This window comes from Phodopus roborovskii, unplaced genomic scaffold, assembly GCF_943737965.1.
Source record: "Phodopus roborovskii unplaced genomic scaffold, PHOROB, whole genome shotgun sequence".
Lineage (NCBI taxonomy): Eukaryota > Metazoa > Chordata > Mammalia > Rodentia > Cricetidae > Phodopus > Phodopus roborovskii.
In genome coordinates, this window is record NW_026126407.1 from 30,612,623 (window position 1) to 30,632,395 (window position 19,773).

At 44.1% G+C, this 19,773-nt stretch overlaps 1 protein-coding gene across 3 annotated transcripts in view; it reads left to right on the forward strand.

Moving 5' to 3' along the window:
• The window catches only part of LOC127219375 (T-cell-specific guanine nucleotide triphosphate-binding protein 2), a 33,677-nt gene extending 15,545 nt beyond the window's left edge, over nt 1–18,132 (forward strand). Inside the window, exons 1-2 of one of the 3 annotated variants that reach the window (XM_051180851.1) lie at nt 6,275–6,515; nt 15,335–18,132. In XM_051180851.1, coding sequence (XP_051036808.1) covers nt 15,353–16,597 — 1,245 coding nt within the window. In that variant the 5' untranslated portion in view covers nt 6,275–6,515; nt 15,335–15,352 and the 3' untranslated portion in view covers nt 16,598–18,132. Of the gene's footprint in view, nt 1–6,274; nt 6,516–13,192; nt 13,891–15,334 lie in introns of those variants that run through there. The other 2 variants (XR_007834267.1, XM_051180852.1) reach the window with 2 other exon arrangements.
• The last annotated feature ends 1,641 nt before the right edge of the window (nt 18,133–19,773 follow it).

Genomic DNA, 19,773 nt, shown 5'->3' on the forward strand with positions numbered 1-19,773 from the left:
GGAGCCCACACAGGGCATTATCATGCCAGGAGAGAGTTTCATCTCCATTCCCCTGCACCTCCCAGCCTCTTTTCCTGTGTTCAGCAATTTTCTGTGGCAGTTCTTCTAGGTTAGATGCTGCCTATCCCTGGCCCCCAAACACTAGTGGGGTTACCTGCACCTCTGGGCACTTGCCTTAATGTCTACCAAACTGCCCCCACCAACCACAGACCCCAGATCCTCATGATCCATCAAATTGTCTGCCCCTCCCATCCCAGGTCAGTTCTGTGAGGCAGGGGAAGGATCATGGCAGAAAATAACTCAGCTGTCTGGCCAGCCCTGAATAGCATCCCGCTGGAAGCCAGTCACTGCCACACAGGTCAGCTGGCAATAGCATGCCAGAGGACACAGCACCTCCAGCTATGGATGGAGAATAGTGCCAGTTACTGCAGGATAGAGAGCTAAGCAAACCAATCCCTGGTCACCCAGAACCAACCATCTAATCTCCAGCCCTACAACTGAGCCCCAAGGAAGCATTGTCAACTCACCTTTGACGATGAATCTAAGTCTCTGGATTGAAGGATATCCCAAAGACAATGAGGTAGCAGGAACTCCAGGCATCTGAGCTAAAGAGTAGCAGACACAAAGCACTTTTCCTTTTCATTATTAAAGCAAGACATTTACAGTTGCCTTAAACAAAGGCCAGCACATTGATGGACTATACCTGGTGTTATGTCTTATCTTTGGTCTCCTGAAAAACAGGCAAATATATCCCTGCCAGGCCTTTTGTCTTTCCCACAGCGATACTGTGGGCATGCCAGGGCATTCTCTTCATGTCTCATCTCTCCTTGCACCCACTTACCATAGCTCATGCAACTGTCTCTACAAGAATACTCGGTGGAAAGGACATCCTGTACTCTGCCCCACCCATAGTTCACAAGAAGTTCCCAGCCTTCTTACACAGGCTGCCCCACAGCATTGTTGGGGGTTAACAAATAAGTGCAGAGAGGCTGAGTGACACAACACTGTGGGGCTGTGGAGCTGGCTCCACGGCAGAGAAATTGCCTAGCATGCAAGAGCCTGTGACTTCTACCCTCAACACTAACAACAACAACAAAACCGCTAATGGGAAAAACAACATAAAGCAAAAGAATACAGTGGGATTGAAGGAAAGACTATCCGGATGAGTAAAGCTCAAGATTGGTTGCCAGGGACAAGGAATGATTCCGTCTCAGGATGGCCAGAAATGACTGAAGAAAGGAAATTGAATAGGAATGCTTTGGATAGTGAAAGGCAGAAACACGTGGTTGGAACCACTCACTCTTATCACAGTTTCCCTCCCTATATGGTCACAGGGAACTCAACCACTGCCCAACTCACCTCAACCTAGTTTAGCACTCGTGTCTGTCTTTTGACTGACCTGTAGAGCACTGAGCTCAGTTGAATGAGCTATGAGCCATTCCATGGCCACACCTGTCTTTTCTGGACATCCACACTTATAATTGTGTGCCAGAGAACAATGGGGACTATGGATTTTCAAACTCTGCTCCTGAGGGCAGCACATGAGCTGTGAATGATTAAATGTGTCCTGTCTTCAGAATTAAGACATGTAGAGTACTCAAGAGTGGAAAGATGAATGAAGGTTCTATGCTGTTTAGTACAATGAAGTTTCAGCATACGATATAAACATTGTGTCAGTCTTTATATAAAGAAAACATTATTTGAATGTCTTGGGGTCTTGTATTGCTGTAAAGAGACACCATGACCATGGCAACTCTGCATAATTTATTCTTTAAATTGTACCCACCCTTCCTACTGCCCCCCCATTCAACTCCCACCTCCAGTCACCCTGAGTCCACTCCTCCTCAAGGATAAGGGCTCCCATGAGGAGTCACCAAGATGTGACACATTAGGGTGGGGCAAGGCCAAGCTCTTCTCAATTGCATTAAGGCTGAGCATGGCCGCCCGTCATAGGGAATGGACTCCAACAAACTAGCTCAAGTACCAGGTTTGTATCATGGTACTACTGCCAGGGGCCCCTCTGATAGTCCAAGTTTCACAACTGTCTCCAACATATGGAGTGCCTACATCAGTGCCGGGGAGTCTCTACTGCTTGCTGTCTGTCTACAGTTTATGAGTTTCCACGAGTTTGGTTCAGCTGTTTCTAAAGATTTCCACTCCATGTTCATAACTTCCCCTGTTAATATATTCCCTCCTTCCTCTCTTCAGCTGGATTCCTGGAGTTAGGCCTGCTTCATGTTTGTGGATCTCTTCATGATCAATTACTGGATGAAGACCCGATGATGGTATTTGGGGTAATCACCAATATGATTATAGGTCATGGCCAGTTCAGGCACTCTTTCCACGATACTTGGAATCTTAGCTGTGGTCATCCTTTGTAGATTCCTGGGAATAACCCTAGCAACAAATTTCTTCTTACACCCATACTGGTTTCTCTATTAAGATATCACTCTCATTACTCTTCCACTACACCCCCCCCCCAAGACCATTCTGTTTCCTCCTGTTCTCACCCTCCTCTTAAATCACCTTTAACACCCATCCTGGCCCAGTTTCCCCCGTAGATCCAATCGAATTTCCTTTACCAGGGCAATCCATGTGTCCCTGTTAGGCTCCTCTTTGTTACCTAGCTTCTCTGCAGCTTGGATTGTAATCTGGTTTTCCACTTGTGAGGGAATTCATACCATGTTTGTCTTTCTGAGTCTGAGTTACCTTACTCAGGATGGTTTCTTTTATAGCTCCATCCTTTTGCCTGAAATTTTTCATGAGATCATCATATTTTACAGCTGAGTACAATCTCTTTAAGTTACAACATTTTCCTTATCCATTCTTCGGTTGAGGGCATCTAGGTTGTTTCCAGGTTCTGGCTCTTATGAATAATGCTGCTATGAATATTGTTGAGCAAGTATCCTTCTGAAATGATTGAGCACCTTTTGGGCATATGCCCAAGAAGACCACAGCAACTCTCATAAAGAAAACATTTAATTGCAATGGCTCACTTACAATTTCAGAGTGTCAGTCCATTATCACCATGATGGAGAACAGAGCAACGTGCAGGCAGATGTGGTGCTGGACCTGAAAGAGCTACATCTGCAGGCAACAGGAAGTCAACTGACTGTCATAATGAGGGAAGCTTGAGAAAAAGACACCTCAAAACCCGCCCCCATAATGACACACTTCTTCAAGTAAAGCCACAGCTCCCAATAGTACCACTACCTTTGGGGGATATTTTCTTTCAAACTACCACATAAAGGTGGATAGACTCGGTATTCAGTACTGCATGGAATTTCCCTGGGGTCTGGGTCTTGCCATTCTTGCATTCCCCAGTTACAGGGGAGGAGAACCCAGGCTCTGGGATGCTGGAGCCCGAGAGAACAGAGAGAGAGATAGACAAGGAGCTGAACTCTAAAGTTATGGGTGTAATCTTGAATGCTTGGGTGTGAATTCCCAGGGTTTGCTGATGGAGGAGAGGTGGGGAGTATTAGGAGTGAAAGATAATCCACTTGTTACAGTTTGATAACAGGGAGGTGGTGGTAGTTCTGGATTATGGCATAAATCATGCCATATATAAGTGAAAATGTTTGACCTGTGTAGACAGTGGCACACGCATCTCTTGAAGTCCTTCCAATTGACAGCAGATAAGTAGGAATGCATGTACAAGGAAGAGATAATGGTGGAATGTATGGACGTAAATGAAGGACAGAGGTCATAGGGCCAGAGCACAGCATTCAAAATAATACATGGATAACTCTTGCGAGTGGGATGCTCAGGTTTGAATTCCTGAGCTTTCACCACCCTTCCCACCCCTGTGGACAAACTGTCTGGGATTCTGACACCACAGGTACCCGTCTCTGCCCTCCAAGGTGCACTGCCGAGGCCTTAGCTCTCCAGGAGCTCTAAGGAAATATGTTCTTTTGAGCTGATATTTCTGTGCTCTGGTTTATTTTTCTTTCATAAAACACAAAATAAAAGCTGGCTTCCTGTATATAATGAAGTAACATGGAAGAATAAAGAAATCACAAACCATCATGGAAGTCCCACCAAATATTGGGACTGAATTTTGAAGGAAAAAAAGTGTGGGAATCCCACAATGACACCAGACTTTCCTAGTCTTTGAGGACTCCTCCTCACTCTGGATCTTCTAATGTGACTCCCACAGCCCTTAGAAGTATCAGTGATTCTAAGTACCCAGAGCAGTATCACAAAGTAGGCATGACAAGCCTGACCTCATCCAGGGGCAAGACAGACCCATACCTGGTCAATTCATAGAACACTGGTTAAAGCGAACAGGACACTGATTAGCTACAAAATATCTTTTTAGAAGATAGAAGGTGTTGACTTTATGCTCTAGGTGGCCCCATTTCCTTCCATGAGGAGACTACTCACACACACAATTAACTATGTGCAGGAAACCCACAGACCTGAGCATGTTGGAGAGATATAACTCTGAGCTATAACACACAGTGATTGTAACAAATCACACCTTCAAAGACAGAATGGGTGGATGCTGGTTGTCTTCTGCTTGTGCATACTGTGTCCACTGATAAAGTCCTTCCTGCCTAAAAAACTGTTACTTGCCTGATGTCGAGTTCACTATGCTCTGTTCTACCTTGCAGGGTCTCTACCCAAGAGCATAAAGGGGAAACAGATACTGACTGAGATAAGGGGAGATGTTGCCCTTGCACTCTTGAGCTGGGATGCTGGACACGCTGAGATACAGAGCTCTGAATCTCTCCCCCTAACAGTTGTCTTCCCAGGTATCTGCTAGTGACACCACATAAAGAAAGAAAGAGTACACAGAAACAGCCCATTACTCTCCCAAAGCATGAACTGAAACCTGAAAAAGATGTGCAACAGCTCACGTTGCATGTGGCAGAGGCTCCACTCTGGTGTCCAACACCTTCTCACCAATATCCAGGGAGAATTTGCCAGTGTCCTCGATGAGGACAGTGGCTATGACTGCAGAGCTGCCTTAAACCTCTGAAAGCAACATACCTCCTCCCCATGCTCACTACATCAACTTTTCTTGGGAAAAACCTCCTCCATTCCTTGTTGGGAATATCATACGATTGTTGGTCCTTCCTTGACATGGCCAGAACACCCAGTCTGTGATTCTGGTTGAAGTTCACTGTCTGTTCAACTGACTCCAGGGTGTTAGGAAATCTAATCTCCACCATCACCTGGATCAGACACACTTCTACTGACACACATGCTGCAGGGTGTAGGGTTCTGATAGCCATTCTTCATTGCTCCTGTGTTTTCTTGTATGGAGACTGCCTATAGGTGAGATTACATCAAACAATAAGTAGATACAGAAAGCAAACACACCTGGGCAAGGACTCAGTGGACAAGGCCTCTGTGAGGGTCTGAAGCCAGAACTCACCAGTTTTGAAATGTGATGCTAAACATCATGTTTAGAGGATAAATTTACTGTGTTAAGCATGTAAAAACAAAATCCTCTTTAGCTTGTATAACCCATGAGGTAGTAGCTTCTACCTTGACTACCTTCAATGTACCCTGTCAGCTGGCCACAGACAGACCACTTCTTGGTGCAGTTAAGCTACTCTTAGAAGAAGAAGAAAAAGAAGCTAACTGTTGAGCATTTCACAGTCTAAGTTGTTCCTACAAGGTAATAGCTCACAGATTAAATATGCTAACAGCTATGATCTCATTTTGTATGAAACACTGGCTTGCTCGGATAGTTGAAGCATCTGCAGGATATCTGTTACAAGATTAAACTTTGCACACATATAGGCAGGGATAGTAGTTAATGTGGACCCTAAGAATATAACTCTGTGGCTTTTTCCCCCTTACATTACATTGCTAACAATGGTCAGGTCCTTGGCTAGAGAACTCTCTCTGGCTTGGTTCTGGATGAGGTCTTTTTAATTAAAAGCCTCAAATTTATTAAAACCAAAACTTAAGTCAGACTGGTACAACTCTTAACAACCGAAGACACACAACAGAAGGACAGCTTGTCCAACTAGTTGTCATCATCTAAGTTAGCAGTCTCCAGTGGGGAAGTTATAGGGTTGGATCCAGCCTGTGCTGGTTGGATCCAGAACTGTGCTCTCGTGGTCAAACCACAGACTTAATCAGGCCAGCCTCAAACTGCTTACACCATCTTCACCTTTAAAGCACCTCCCCATTGTTTCATGCAAACCAGCCATTTCTAGGAATAGAAACTGAAACCCACTCTGACTGTAAGTGGGATTGGATAAATAGAGCTCATCCACCCAGAAAAGGGTAGACAGCAAGGGCTGTGTGTGGACCAGGAAGGATAAAGTAACTAGGAGGAGATCAGGCTATCGATCCCAAATCACCCTCCTTTCTTTATATAGTTCTTAGGACACCAGCACTCCACGTCTCACCCCTTATTTTCCTGGACATTCTGAGTGTGAACTCCAGTTTTAGATCATCCCTAGGGAACTACTGTTGCTGTTGTGCAAAGACGTTTCCTAAAAGGAGAGCTTTCCCAGAGGTGCCATTGCCACCAGATCAAGGTCACCACTGCTGAGGTAAGTGAATGCTGTCTAAGTATTTAAGTTCACCTTGGTCAAAACTCTACATGGGTGATAACATCAAGAGTGGAGTGCTGACCCTAGCCCAAGAGAGCTTGGGGACATTTACTCAGGGAGCATTCACAGTAGCATCCTGCTGTGGCCATCTTCTGTGACAAAGAGCTTCCCACAGCAGAGAAGCAACAGCCCTTCCTTCCCCATGAGTGTTGTGGATGTGCCAGTCTTCTGAAGCAGTCACGCTTGGAGACAGACAGCAGCTGGGTTACCCAGATGCTCTTGGAGTCTATGCTGTAAACTCATTTGCCCCATGGAGATAAAATCCCAGATCAGAAACAATCACAATCTCTGGCAGATCAGTTAGAACACTGAGGCTGTCAAAGATTCTGCTGTTCTCAGTCGTTATTCTGATGGGCTCACCTTTATACTTCTTGATGCTTCTCTCTTGCAGTTTGTGGAACACTGTGCTCTGTGTATTTGCAGGGTTTTAACTATAATATGACTTTAGGAGTTTCTTTTTCTGCCCTGTGTATCTGGCATTCTCCAAGCCTCTTTTATCTACCTAGATGTGCTTTTGTGTCCCTAGATTTGAGGACATTTTTGCTAGGATTGGTTGAGAATGTTTTCTATGCTGTTAGAATGGAGTTCTTCTCCTTGAAAGCCCATATATTCCATGGTGTTCCACAGGTCACACGTGCTCTGTTCATAGGTTTTTTCATATTTATGTTCATCCTTGGAAAGTCTTCTGAGTCCTCCACCATGTCTTCAATCCTGATATCCTCTCCTCCATATGATCTTCTCTGTTGCTATCTTTCCATTGACAGCTCTTCATCTCTAACCTCATTTAACTCAAGACTTTCCTCAGTTTTCTCTTCATTGAATTCCATTTTCACACCCTGTGTTGACTATCTTCATTCAACTGATTGTGCCCCAGCACGCGGGGTCAGTCTACAGGGACCCTGAGGGAGGGAGTGAGAATGAGGGGACAAGAGATGTGAGAGATGGAGACAAGACAGTATTCTGATCAAGCCTCGTTTAATGAATATAACCACAGGGTTTAAGTAATGGGGAAATGAGGGAATGGGCCAAAGGGAGGATGTGAGGGAGGCAGAATGTCCTTCCAAGCAGAATGAGGTGTCTTGCTATAAGATAAGTTGCTGTATGATAAGCCTGAAGCTGGGACTCTTTCAGGGTCGGGCTGCATCATATGTTTAATGAGAGAACAGTCAAAGGAAAACTACCAGTATGCTAGTATCTAAGAGAGTAGTAGGAAAGATGCTAACTTTCTCTCGAGTTCCCCATAGGTCCCCCTTTTAAAAATAGTTAAAAAGGCCATGAGGTGGGATATCCTTCATGGGGCTGTGCCTGTTTTAGATCAGAAAAATTCTTGGATCAGGAGTGTGTCATAGCCTTACCCGTCATTGGAGATAGCATCTTGTGATGAGCATTCCTGTGTTAGAGGGCTATTGGGCAGGACACTCTTTGTCCTTCCTCTGTTGCCCATCATTGGCTAACCAGCCCTGCTCACCAAGGAGAGAATGACTCTGAAGAATTTATCTATATACAGGTTTAGATGTGTATTGGCTAGAGTTCATCATAGCTGTCTCCCATATTGGCCATATCAAGGAGATGATAATGCACCTGTAAGGGTTGCATTTTTATAGCATCAATTTGATTTTTAATGAAAGCCATTAATTTGTTAAACAGAAAAGGTCCTAGCGATAAAAGAATTAGTAGGCCAGCAGGGGACCTAGCAGGGGAAGGAGGTAAGACAGGAGTCTGTTCCAGGTGCTCCAAATGGGTTGGCCAAACAGCTCTCTGAGATACTTCTCTAGCTCTTCTTGATCTTTCTTGATTCTGTCTCAAACTGTTCTGGATTTGTTAGCATAAAACCAGTATTTTTCCTGTAAAGTCAAACAAATGTTTCCCTTGTTGGCAGTAAGTCTAGCCCTCTTCTCTTTTGTAGGACTACCGCTGGTAGAGAGTCAACTTGGTCCTGAAGGTCCTGGTCTGACCTGTAGATGGTCTGTACATCATCAGCAAGCTGTTGAGATAGCTTGGAGTATAATTTTATTGCTATTCCCATGCCTGTGGAACCAGTGGCTAGGGTTCCTGAAATACCAAGTCCAACCAATATTGGAATGATTTGGACTATTCTTTTGTAAAATAGTCTATGCTGATTATTGGGATGGGCTCATCTATATCTGACAGGAGGGTAGCCAGGACACACAACCCTGTCCAATTAGCAGGGCGCAAAAAATAAGCCAAGCCATTGCCTCAAACTAGGACTTGTCCAGACCCAGCACATAGAGCTGTGGATATATTAATCACTGAAAAGCAAGAGGTAAAGGAGGCCTGTCCTACATCTATATCAAAACTGTCATTCTTACAGTGTTTAAAAAAGCATGAGGAATTATTAAATCCTGTATGCTAAACCTTAAAAGGGACACTAAGTGTGCCGTTATCCTCCAGCATGAGATCATAACTAGGCTACGAGGAATCATTAAGCACAGGGACTGCTAGGGGCCAGGAGGTTCCCAAGATCAAACATAGCCAGTAGTCATTTGCTAGGTGGGGTTGGTAATGTTTGCAGCATAATGGGTAGCAGACAGTATGTCTGAGGTTTGGGAGCCGATGTCTGCATCTCTGGGTTTGGGAAGTAATAATGGACTTTTTTCTTGGACTACAGTTTTTCTGATCCGGTCCACCATCAAAGATGTGAATAGGGGCTATCTTAACCCAGCATGCTGGTTTCCAGGTGGAGCAAAGCATAAAGCCTGAGCATATTTGTTGGAGCTGAGAACCTGAGGGATAGTTCCCCAGTCTCCTCCAAAAGACCATCTGGGACAAAGTCCTGGGGCAGAGGCTTTTTGAAGCATGCCTTTTTGTTTTTGTGGGCAATTTTTTGCAAAGTGGCCTGAGTCTCCACAATTGAAACACTTATTTCTGCCCTGATCTGATAAGAATTGTTTAACAGTAGCACCTTGCATAGCAGCCACCATGGCAAGCCCCTGTTAGTAGGCTGCTCCTATCTCAGAGCAGAGGAGAATGTAGCCAGAAAGATCTGCCCCCCCCACCCAATATGGCCTAAGGGCAGCCTGACAGGCAGCATTTGCATTCTCAAACGATAATTGTTTAACAAATTCAGTTCCTGAATCTGTACTTCCGAAAATCCTTCCTGCTACTGTTAGTAAAAGGTGAACAAAATCTGAAAAAGGTTCATCGGGCCCTTGCTTAATATTGGTAAGGAAAGAGCTCATATCCCCTTTAGCAGGTAGCCTCTTCCAAGGTCTGGTTTGAATTTGGGCATATAGCCCAGTTTCATATTTCATTTGAACATCTTCTGCCCAAAATTTCCCTCTCCCATCAGCATATCAGCGTTCCAGCCATTGCTAGCTTCTGGTTCCTTTTTGCAATTTCCTTACAAGCCTCTGCAAATTCTGATTTCCATAAGAGGTAGTCTCCTCCTGCCAGAGTTGCTCTAGTTAAGATATACCAGTCTGAAGGAGTAAGCCACAGATTCTATGATGGCAGTGGTATAAGGAGCTGTGGCCCCATACTGGGAAACTGCAGTTTTAACCTCTTTGATTACATTAAATCAAAACCTGTATGATGTCGCCATGCACCCCCTTGTGCATCTGTAGTTTCAAAAACCGGAAAGGCAGTTACATTTCTCTGTTGCTGATGACTAAGAGACATCCTGGGGGCAGCCCCTTTAAGGGGTGGCCTGGTGGTGGTCTTTTGAGAAGTCTTGGAGGATTTGCCAGTCTTTAAACTTTCTAATTGGGCAATTAATTCTTGGTGTTCTTTTTCTAAGCGAATTTGTTCCTTAAGATATTGAATTTTGTCCTGTAATTCTTTCTGGGGGGTTTAAGGCCGGGCAAGCTAGAGGAGAAACTGTGAGAGGAGGTGTATAGGGCAGAAGCCATTGTTTTAACAAAGGCCAGACTGACTCATGACATACTCCTTGCTTCTTCCTCCAAGTCCTCCCAATCCCCATCACTAAGGTCTTCATCCGTGGATGATTTGTTCCTAGTGAAAATTTTTAGTGTTGGGAATACACACACACACACACACACACACACACACACACACATATATATATATATTTGGTTTAGCTCCTAAATCTCTAGTGTTGGGTTTAGCTCTTTCTTACTTGGGTCTGTGGGTTAATCTTTTCAATATCTTCAGTATCACTCTCAAAGAACATGAGGTTCTTTTCCTCATTGGGCTGTTCCTCTGAGCATTTTTTCTGAGGTTCATAATTTTTTTCCAAGGTCAAAGCCACACGGTTTAAGACATTTTTCTCCCTCTTCTAAAATATTGACAAGAGGGTCAATTTGTTTGTGAGAAATTATTTCCTCAATTAAGTTCCAATATGAAAATGCTGTTATGGGTACTTTTCCAGGTACAAAATCCTATAATAATCTTTTAACGTGTCTCTTACTTTTTTCCATCTTTTCTCATCTATTATTCCTTCAGTGGGAAACCATGAACAAATCCCTTCAATAAAATTTAAAAATTTAAGGAGATCTTGCATTTTAAGCCAAACCCCTAGTGCCTTGAGTGCCTTCTTAAGACCTTAAACAAATCATTCATGTTGGCTTATTTCTTGTCCCATTTACCAAGGCCTTGTGGAGGTGGCAGGCTCCCATCTACAACTTCCTCTTTGTCTTCTTTTGATAAGGCCAGCTCTTCCCTGAAGCCCTCCTACTGTAGCCCCATGTCAGGGCTGCCAAATGCCCTGACCCCCTGGGGTCAGTCGATGGGGACCCTCAGGGAGGGGTTGGCAATGAGGGGACGACAGATGTGAGAGATGGAGACAAGACAGTATTCTGATCAAGTCTTGTTTAATGAATATAACCACAGGGCTTAAGTAGTGGAGAAAAGAGGAATGGGCCAAAGAGAGTATATGAGGAAGGCAGAAAGTTCTTCTAAGCAGGATGCAGGTGTTCTGCTGTAAGATAAGTTGCTAAACGATAAGCATGCAGCTGGGACTCTTTCAGGGTCAGTCTGCATCATATTTATCAAGAGAACAGTCACAGGAGAATGGAAAACTACCAGTATGTTAGTATCTAAGAGAGTAGTAGGAAAGATGGCTGTTGAGATGCTAACTTTGCTCAGGGGGTCCCCACAGATTTTTGAATCCTCTTTCTTTAATCACATTTACACCATCCATTTGAATATTTTGTCTGGAACTTTATCTAAGTCTGGGATTTGTACTGTTTAGAGGAGACAAACTGTCAAGGTTTTTCATATAACCAAATATTTTATTTGTTTTTGAATTTGCTTAGATCACTGATTGGCTTTTCTTTAGCATATATTTACTGACTTTCTTATTTTAAAATGAGCAGTTGGGTGGGCTTTGAAGGCTCTGATGCATGGGGTGGTCAGCAGGGGTCAGGTGAACTTGGATGTCTAAGACTCCAAAGTATGAATGCTGACCTCCTTGAGTGATTATGGGGGTAGACAACTGTCAACCTGACAGACCAGACAGTGGGTGGGAAAGAGGCCTAGCAGTCACTGGAGGTTGGGGGTCTGAAGTCTCTGAGGCATAGACACTGACCTCATGGATTGGATCATGGGTAGACAGGCTATCAGCAACTCATGAAGTAGGCAGGTGGTCAGGGATGCTCTAGTCAGTGTTTTGGAGACAATATTTTACAAAATAGTGCTAGCTGGCTTACATTACATTATACCAGTGCAATGCTCTTAGGCAGACACTGTGAATCACATTCTGTGGAGTATAGTCATCCCATGGCTGTCCTTGTATATAACATTAGACTGTCTTCCTTCCTTCCTTCCCTCCTTCTTTTCTCTCTCTCCTTCTTGCTTTCTTTTCTGAATTTATTTAATTTAAATGCTTGCCATGAACCAAGGGTCTTTTGTTTATTAAAATATAAGTGCATCATTACCCATTCTCTTCCCTGCAGTCCCTTCCATGCCCCTTATTCCCTTTAAATTTATGGCCTTTAATAATTTATTACTGTGACATATCTTCAAACAAATACATATATAAATGCAACCATCTGTATTTAGTATAGCTTGTATATACAGATATACAGATAGATGATAGGTGATAGAAAGATGGATCTATGGATAGACAGACAGACTCATCCCTGGGTAAGACTTCTTCTGCCTCTCTGCAGCATTTTATCACTTGTGACTCTTCATCTAAGTGTGACAACACATGCAACTTCTCACATCCACTTTGGCATGTCAAGTGGTGGTATCCTTGTTTAGCTCTTGTTTAAATGGCTGTGATGCTGAGGTTTCATGGGTATTTAATCAGGTCACATGCAGAAGTCTCAATCTGGCAAACTTAGCAATATCAAGACTTTGTGGTCTTCTGACTCTTGGAGTCTTTGCACAATCTTTTGCACTGGTTCCTGTGTCTTGGGTGGAAGGCTTGGGTTATAATGTATCAACTGGGCACCTCAAGGTCAGTTGTTCTCTGCTCTTTGAATTGCTGTGGCTTTCTAAAGTGACATCTGATGTGAAAAGCAGCATCTTTGATGGTGAGTGAGAGCTCCTCTTATCTGTCGGTGTAAAGGTAAGTAGAAAGTATATTCTTAACTGGGATAGGAAAGTGGTCACTATGGATGGAGATCTATGACCTCACTATCCACAGGTGGTTGGTTAAGTTTTCAGTTACCAGGCATGATTTTCTTTTTCAGCCAGCCTCAAGTTCAATTAGACGGCTGTGGATTACCACCAACACATAAATGCTACCATTGCACCTCTAGAGTTATCAAAAGGAGGGGATCATCATTGTGGCTCACAGGTGCCATAGCTGGGTAGGATCATTGAATGTTTTCTTCCCTTGGTAACCTGCACAGCCAGCACCTTCTGCTATTAGGAAAGCTAGTCCTTTCATATGCAGATGCAGCTTAATTTCTCTGAGTCCTGTATTTGAACTGTGTGCTATCTTCATCAAAAGGGCCTTCAACTTCTGGGGATCAAGCAAGGAAAGGAGCAGTAGCCTGTGCTATTTCAGGAGTGTTTTGGACTCCCCTGACCAGCAACTCATAGAAGTTCCCCACTCCTGACAATGAAGTTTTTATTACTCTATGACTCACAAGGGAGACATTATCAACCAAGTGGCATAACATTATTTAAAGTGTATACATAAGGAATGAACCAGACCCCCTGAACATAGGTATCAGCTAGGAGGCCTGGGCAGTGTATAGCACTTCATGCAGTGGCACCAGGATTTATCCATAGTGCAGGAATGGAATTCAGGAGCCCATTCCCCATAGAAGGATATTTTCTTAGCCTAGACACACAGACAGACTTTGACTTGATAGACTTTGATGATCCCTCATGGAAAGCAACACCCTTCCTGCAGAGTAGATGGGGGGGTCAATGGGGGACATGAGAGGACAGGAGGGAGAGGGAACTGGCATTGATATGTTAAATAAGATTGTTCATAATTTAAATAAAATTTATAAAAAATAATGTGTATACTTATACATTATAAGTGTATATATAATATAATCTAGGTAAATATGAAGTAATAAGATTCCAAATATAGTCTTTTTCTTATAATTTTAACTCTTTCTCCAAGTTAACCCTGGTGCTTTCTGGATATCTGAGCCATTGTGGTTTTGAGAAATGTTATGACCTTAAAAATCAAATCAGCATTATGCAGGATGCTTGTCAGAGTTCTCCCTCTCTGTGCTTGTCCCTCTCAATGCCTGGTGTGGAAGCTCTGATTCTTACATTGTATTGATTTCTGACCTACTCACCCCCAGAGGACACAACACAAGGATGTACACAGCTGAGCATCTGAAGACAAGGAAGCAGGGGTCACTCACTTAGGAGTCTGCCTACCACAGGGGCCATGTCCTCTCTGCCCTATGAGAACAAAGGGAAACTACAGTTAGTTGGACATCTCTTTTCAATTCAGCCTTTTCCATCCCTTGTCCAGTGTCATTTCCTCAATATAGAATAAGCAGACTAAGAGACCAGAGGCTTTGTGGCAACTCAGTAATGGCTTCACATAAGGTTGAAGACCTTACTAGAAGTCTTGCTTCTTTTCTGTCCTTTTAGGGCTAACACCATATATGGGTGTCATTTTAATGAAAATAAAGGAATTTAAAGGAGGCTTCAAAGTGATAATAAAGGCTGCAGTAGGTAACTTCACAGAGTAACTGGAGTCTGAATTAGAGCAAGAGGTGCAAGGAAATTCCTAGCAGGATTGAAGTGAGAGCAAGTGGCCTCTTTTTATCCAGGTCAGCAGTGGAAGCAGCAACCAAGACAAGACAGGAAAGGCAGTACAGAGGGAAAATTAATAACTAAAAACTATGGGACTCATGGCAAGAAGGGAAAACTAGAAAAAACAAGTGCTTCTGCCAATAAGATATAGTTAGCTCCCTGACTGGAGAGTATATTCTCCCTGCCCCCATTATCTTAAGGACTAGGCCACTGAGCCTGCCGGTCCTAAAGAAAGAAAACCCCCTCACCTTGCAGGTGCCCTAAACAATCCCACCTTGTAAAAACTTTGTACTCTATGAAATCTCTGTAACCTTGGAAACCTTATGGGCTGAGACTAGCAGTCTCAAACCTCCCTGTCCCTTTAAAAACGCTTTGCAATTGTAAGTGGGCACCTTATTTTTCTGATAGAGTGAGGTCCCAGCCGGTTCAGTTCTTAGCAATAAAAAACCTTTTGCTTCTGCAGTCACTTCCTTGGAGGTTGAGGAAACCTGGTAGGCACAACACGGATCTGATGTGGGTTAGGGCTGGGGTCCTGTACCAGCAAACTCCAAAGCTGTGCCCTACTTTAACTAATGATTACAATTTCTCTCTGCTCCATTCAGCTTCTGCCATACAGAGACATGGCTTGGGCCTCCAGCATTGATGCATTCTTTAAGAATTTTAAGAGGGAAAGCCAAATCCTCTCTGAGGAAACCATCACCTTGATTACATCCCACATTCAGAAAAAGAACCTCCAGGAGGCACTTTCTGTCATCCACAATGCACTGAAAGACATCGAGAACGCCCCCCTGAACATTGCTGTAACAGGGGAGACTGGGACAGGGAAATCCACCTTCATCAATGCCCTGATGGGGATGGGGCAGGAAGACGAAGGTGCAGCCCCCACTGGGGTAACTGAGACAACCATGGAGAGAATGCCATACCCACACCCAAAGCTTCCTCGGGTGACAATATGGGACCTGCCTGGCATTGGGTCCACTAAATTCCCACCACAAAACTACCTAACAAAAATGAAGTTTGCTGAGTATGACTTCTTTGTTATCATCTCTGCTTTACGCTTCAAAGAAAATGATGCACAACTAGCAAAAGCCATTGAAATGATGAAGATGAATTTCTACTTTGTCCGAACAAAGATAGATAATGACATATATAATGAAAAGAAAAGTAAACCTAGAACTTTCAGTAAGGAGAATGTCCTGATGAAAATTCAAGATGACTGTTCAAAGCATCTCAAGGCAGCCCTCTCCAGTGTACCTCAAATCTTCTTGGTCTCTAACTTTGATGTGTCTGAGTATGACTTCCCAAAGCTGCAATCTACCCTATTGGGTGAGCTCCCAGCCCACAAGCGCTACATTTTCATGCTGTCCTTAAACAATGTTACTGAGGCCACCATTAATCTCAAGAGAGATTCCCTGAAGCAGAAAGTCTTCCTAGAAGCCCTGAAGGCTGGCGCATTGGCCATCATTCCATTGGTTGGCATGATCAGGGATGAGTTACAGGATCTGAATGAAACATTCAATCTCTACAGGTCTTACTTTGGGCTGGATGATGCCTCATTGGAAAACATTGCTAAAGATTTTAACATGTCTGTGGATGAACTCAAGGTACATCTTCGCTTTCCAAATTTGTTTGCAGAAGGCAACAATGTATCCTTAGGGGAAAAACTATTGAATTATATTGAACTCATTTCCTCATTAACTGGTGGTCCATTGGCTGCTAGGTTTTACTACAGAAAGACTTATTATCTGCAAAATCTCTTTCTTGATGCTGCAGCAAATGACGCCAAAGCTCTTCTTAATAGGGAAGATCTTTTTGAAGAGAAGGTGGGACCATACATATCTAAGGCTCCCGATTACTGGGAATGATGGACAATGAGACACAAACTCCAATCAGTGTTTACTTCTGACTGCTTTGAACATTGAGTCATAACCTACTCCTGAGTAACAGACCTTGTCTGTGGAGCCAAAGAGTTCATCCTTTTCCTCATCCTGAGCCAGAACACTGTGGCAAGTGCTCAAGTTGCTGTAGTAGTAGAAGTAGAGCCATCAACATTTTACAAATGCATGAGGAAACCTCATTTACAATAAAAATCGTATGTAAAAAAACACCCATGATAATATGGATTTGATTTGCAGTTTTGTGATCAAGTGAATCTTGGATCTTTTACCCCTGTGAAAGTCTTCACACACTTTTGCACTCTTAGAGCCAGGCCTGCTTTGTCACATTGCTTTGAAGGCATCTGGTGCCCAACACTGTTGCAGGGGACAAGTCCAAGTGGATAGCCTCTTGGGGAATGTGGCAAGAGATCCAGGAGCCAGGTGAAAAGCAAAAGTCAACTTCTTTATTGAAGGTATGGGCAGGAGATCCAGGAGTGATGGCAAGCTGGAATAATTTATTGTCTCTCTCTCTTTCATTGGCTCAGGCCATCATGATGTCAGCGGTCTCCAGGCCTCGAGGCAGACTTTAGTCTGGCTCAAGAGGAGGTTGACTGGCCTGAAGCTAGTTGTTAACCTCCTTCTATACAACACTGTGTAGACAAACACACCTCCTCTAGAGGTGTGAGCCCCACACAGGAGGCATACAACAGGCAGGGACTGTGACCATTAGCCAAGTTCCATCCAGGAGGAGCTTGGGAAAAACAAAAAAGTAAACACATCTGTAGATCCTCTTGGTCCACACAAATAAAGGTACATATTTCATATTCTTCCCTAGCCAATCTGAGTGAATTGGAAATTCACACTATGTGATTGGCAACTGAAACTTTAATTATTAACTGTCTCTCCTTGTAATTTCACTCATTAGGAAAATAAGAAAAAAAATCTGCTTGAATGCTTTTCTCAAATCTCCCAGGGTACTATTGGTACTTGCTGTCATTTGAACTGGGCCAGAATGTAGCCCAGTTTCACTACTCTGTTGACCATTCATCTCTATTATGGAATTTTCAGACAGTATGACAGAATGTGCAATGGGCATGAGAACCCTATGACAGATTACCTTGATTATTTTATTTTGTTATATTTCATTATAAAGGAAGAACCATCTTTCTTTACACATAGTTCTTTATTGATTTTTGGGGGGATTTCCAACCCATATCACTTCCCAGTCCCTCCTTATCTGCCCCTCACTTCTGTAGCATCCCCTACAAAAGATACCAGCCAAATTAATTAAAAACAAACAGAAACCATTTGCCTCTCCCTCTTTCCCATCTCTCTAATACCACTTCATTTGACATAGCAGCTTTGGAAGATGTGGTGTGTCCCACCCTTTTGTCTAATGGACTTGAAAATGTCCATTGCAATGAGCCATTGGTCCAGTTCAAGGCCTCTGGCACACCATCATCACTGCACCCTCACAGAAACTCCTCTTGCTTATCCTGCCATTCCCTGAGTCTTGGAGAACCTGTGGCTATTTCTCTGCAGGACCGGTCCCTTCACATGCTCCAGCAGGTAGATGTAAGGGTAGGCCAACCCAAGGCTCACTGTCTCGGTCTGGGTGGTAGCTGAGCTCCTCAACAGGGGCTGCTAGGACCACCCCCCTCAGGAAAGGTGTGAAGCCAGCTCTCCTAGGCCCATGTCATCGGGGATAGCTCTCCCATTCCCATAGTGTGGGGTAGAGCCATCTCTTCTCAGTGCAGAAGTCAGCTCTTCCATTAGAAGTGGTACCAGAACTCCTGCTGCAGTGTCAAACAAGGGGTAGGGCCAGTCACTCAAGGGACCAGCTCAGCAAATCCCTTGGATTTCAACATGCATGGTTCCTATGACACCCCTCCACCCCGTGATAAACTGGCCATGGACATCAACACATGGGTCTATAAGCAGCTTGAGCCCATATGTCACCATGGCCCCAGTGGCAGAACAGGCCACCCAGACCAGCATTGTCCAGGTGGCAGAATGGACACCAACATGGTCTCAGATAGCTGACCAGCCCTTAGGCAGCTGCACAGCCCTCAGTGGTAACAGGAGACACAGACATCAACTCAGACACTGGCTGCTGTAGGACATGGCCCTTGGCAGCACTGGTGACACCATGACTCTGTGTGGCAATGCAGGGCACTCAGATTGGCATGGCTTGGGGGCAGCAGGGCCCACAGACACCAATATAGCCACAGGTTGAGGCATAGACCCTGGGCATGCATATGGCTTTTGGTGGCCATATGGGACATGAATGTCAACACTGACCCTGGCTATAGTAGGAACACAGATACAGACATGGGCCTAGGCAGCAGCCTGGTCCCTGATGTCACTGTGGCCCTGGGTGACAATCAGGCCACCCATATCAGCCTGTTCCTCACTGCCTTCACCTCCTCAGCTCTGCCTCTCTCAACAGCACATCAACCACTCCACGTCTCTTTCTTTCCCATTTCTCCACAATACATTTGCTCATCATAATGGCGTATACAAGCCCAGTGCCTTCAGCCAATCTGAACTGTGAGGACTCAGAATGGCCTGTGAGTGTCTTTGGCCTGTCTGAGCTGAGTGGCACCAAGTGGGCCTGTGCTGCCTTCAGCCAGCCTGGATGTACTGTTGAAGAACCATCTTAATGTGAGGCAGGACCCTGCTCCCAAGACAGAAGATTCTGGACTGCATGGGGTGGGTAAGTAAGGATAGTGAAACATGAATATTCTTCATCCATCTCTGCTTCCTATGTTTGCAACTGGACCAGCTTTCTCAGGCCCCTACCACTGTGATTTCCCTACCAGGTAAGTTCAGTAAAACCTTGAACTGTGAGCTAAAAGAAACTCTTTTTGCCTTACATTGCTTTGGCCAGGGTATTTTGTCATAACAGAAAAGAAACTCAGGCATACACCACTCTTGGTTAAAGCCCCTATGTAATTTCCATGTTTACAGCTTTCCCACCAGAAAGAGGAGAGATGCGTGCATGTGAGTTCAATATTGGAATTCTCCAGAAAAACAGATGCAGTAAATCAAGGCCCATGTCCTCTTACAACTGTTGATGTGCACATCTTATTGACATTAGTCAATTCTGTGTGTTTGTCCCAAATGTCTGACAAAACAACATAAGGGAGGAATGTCTGCTTTGT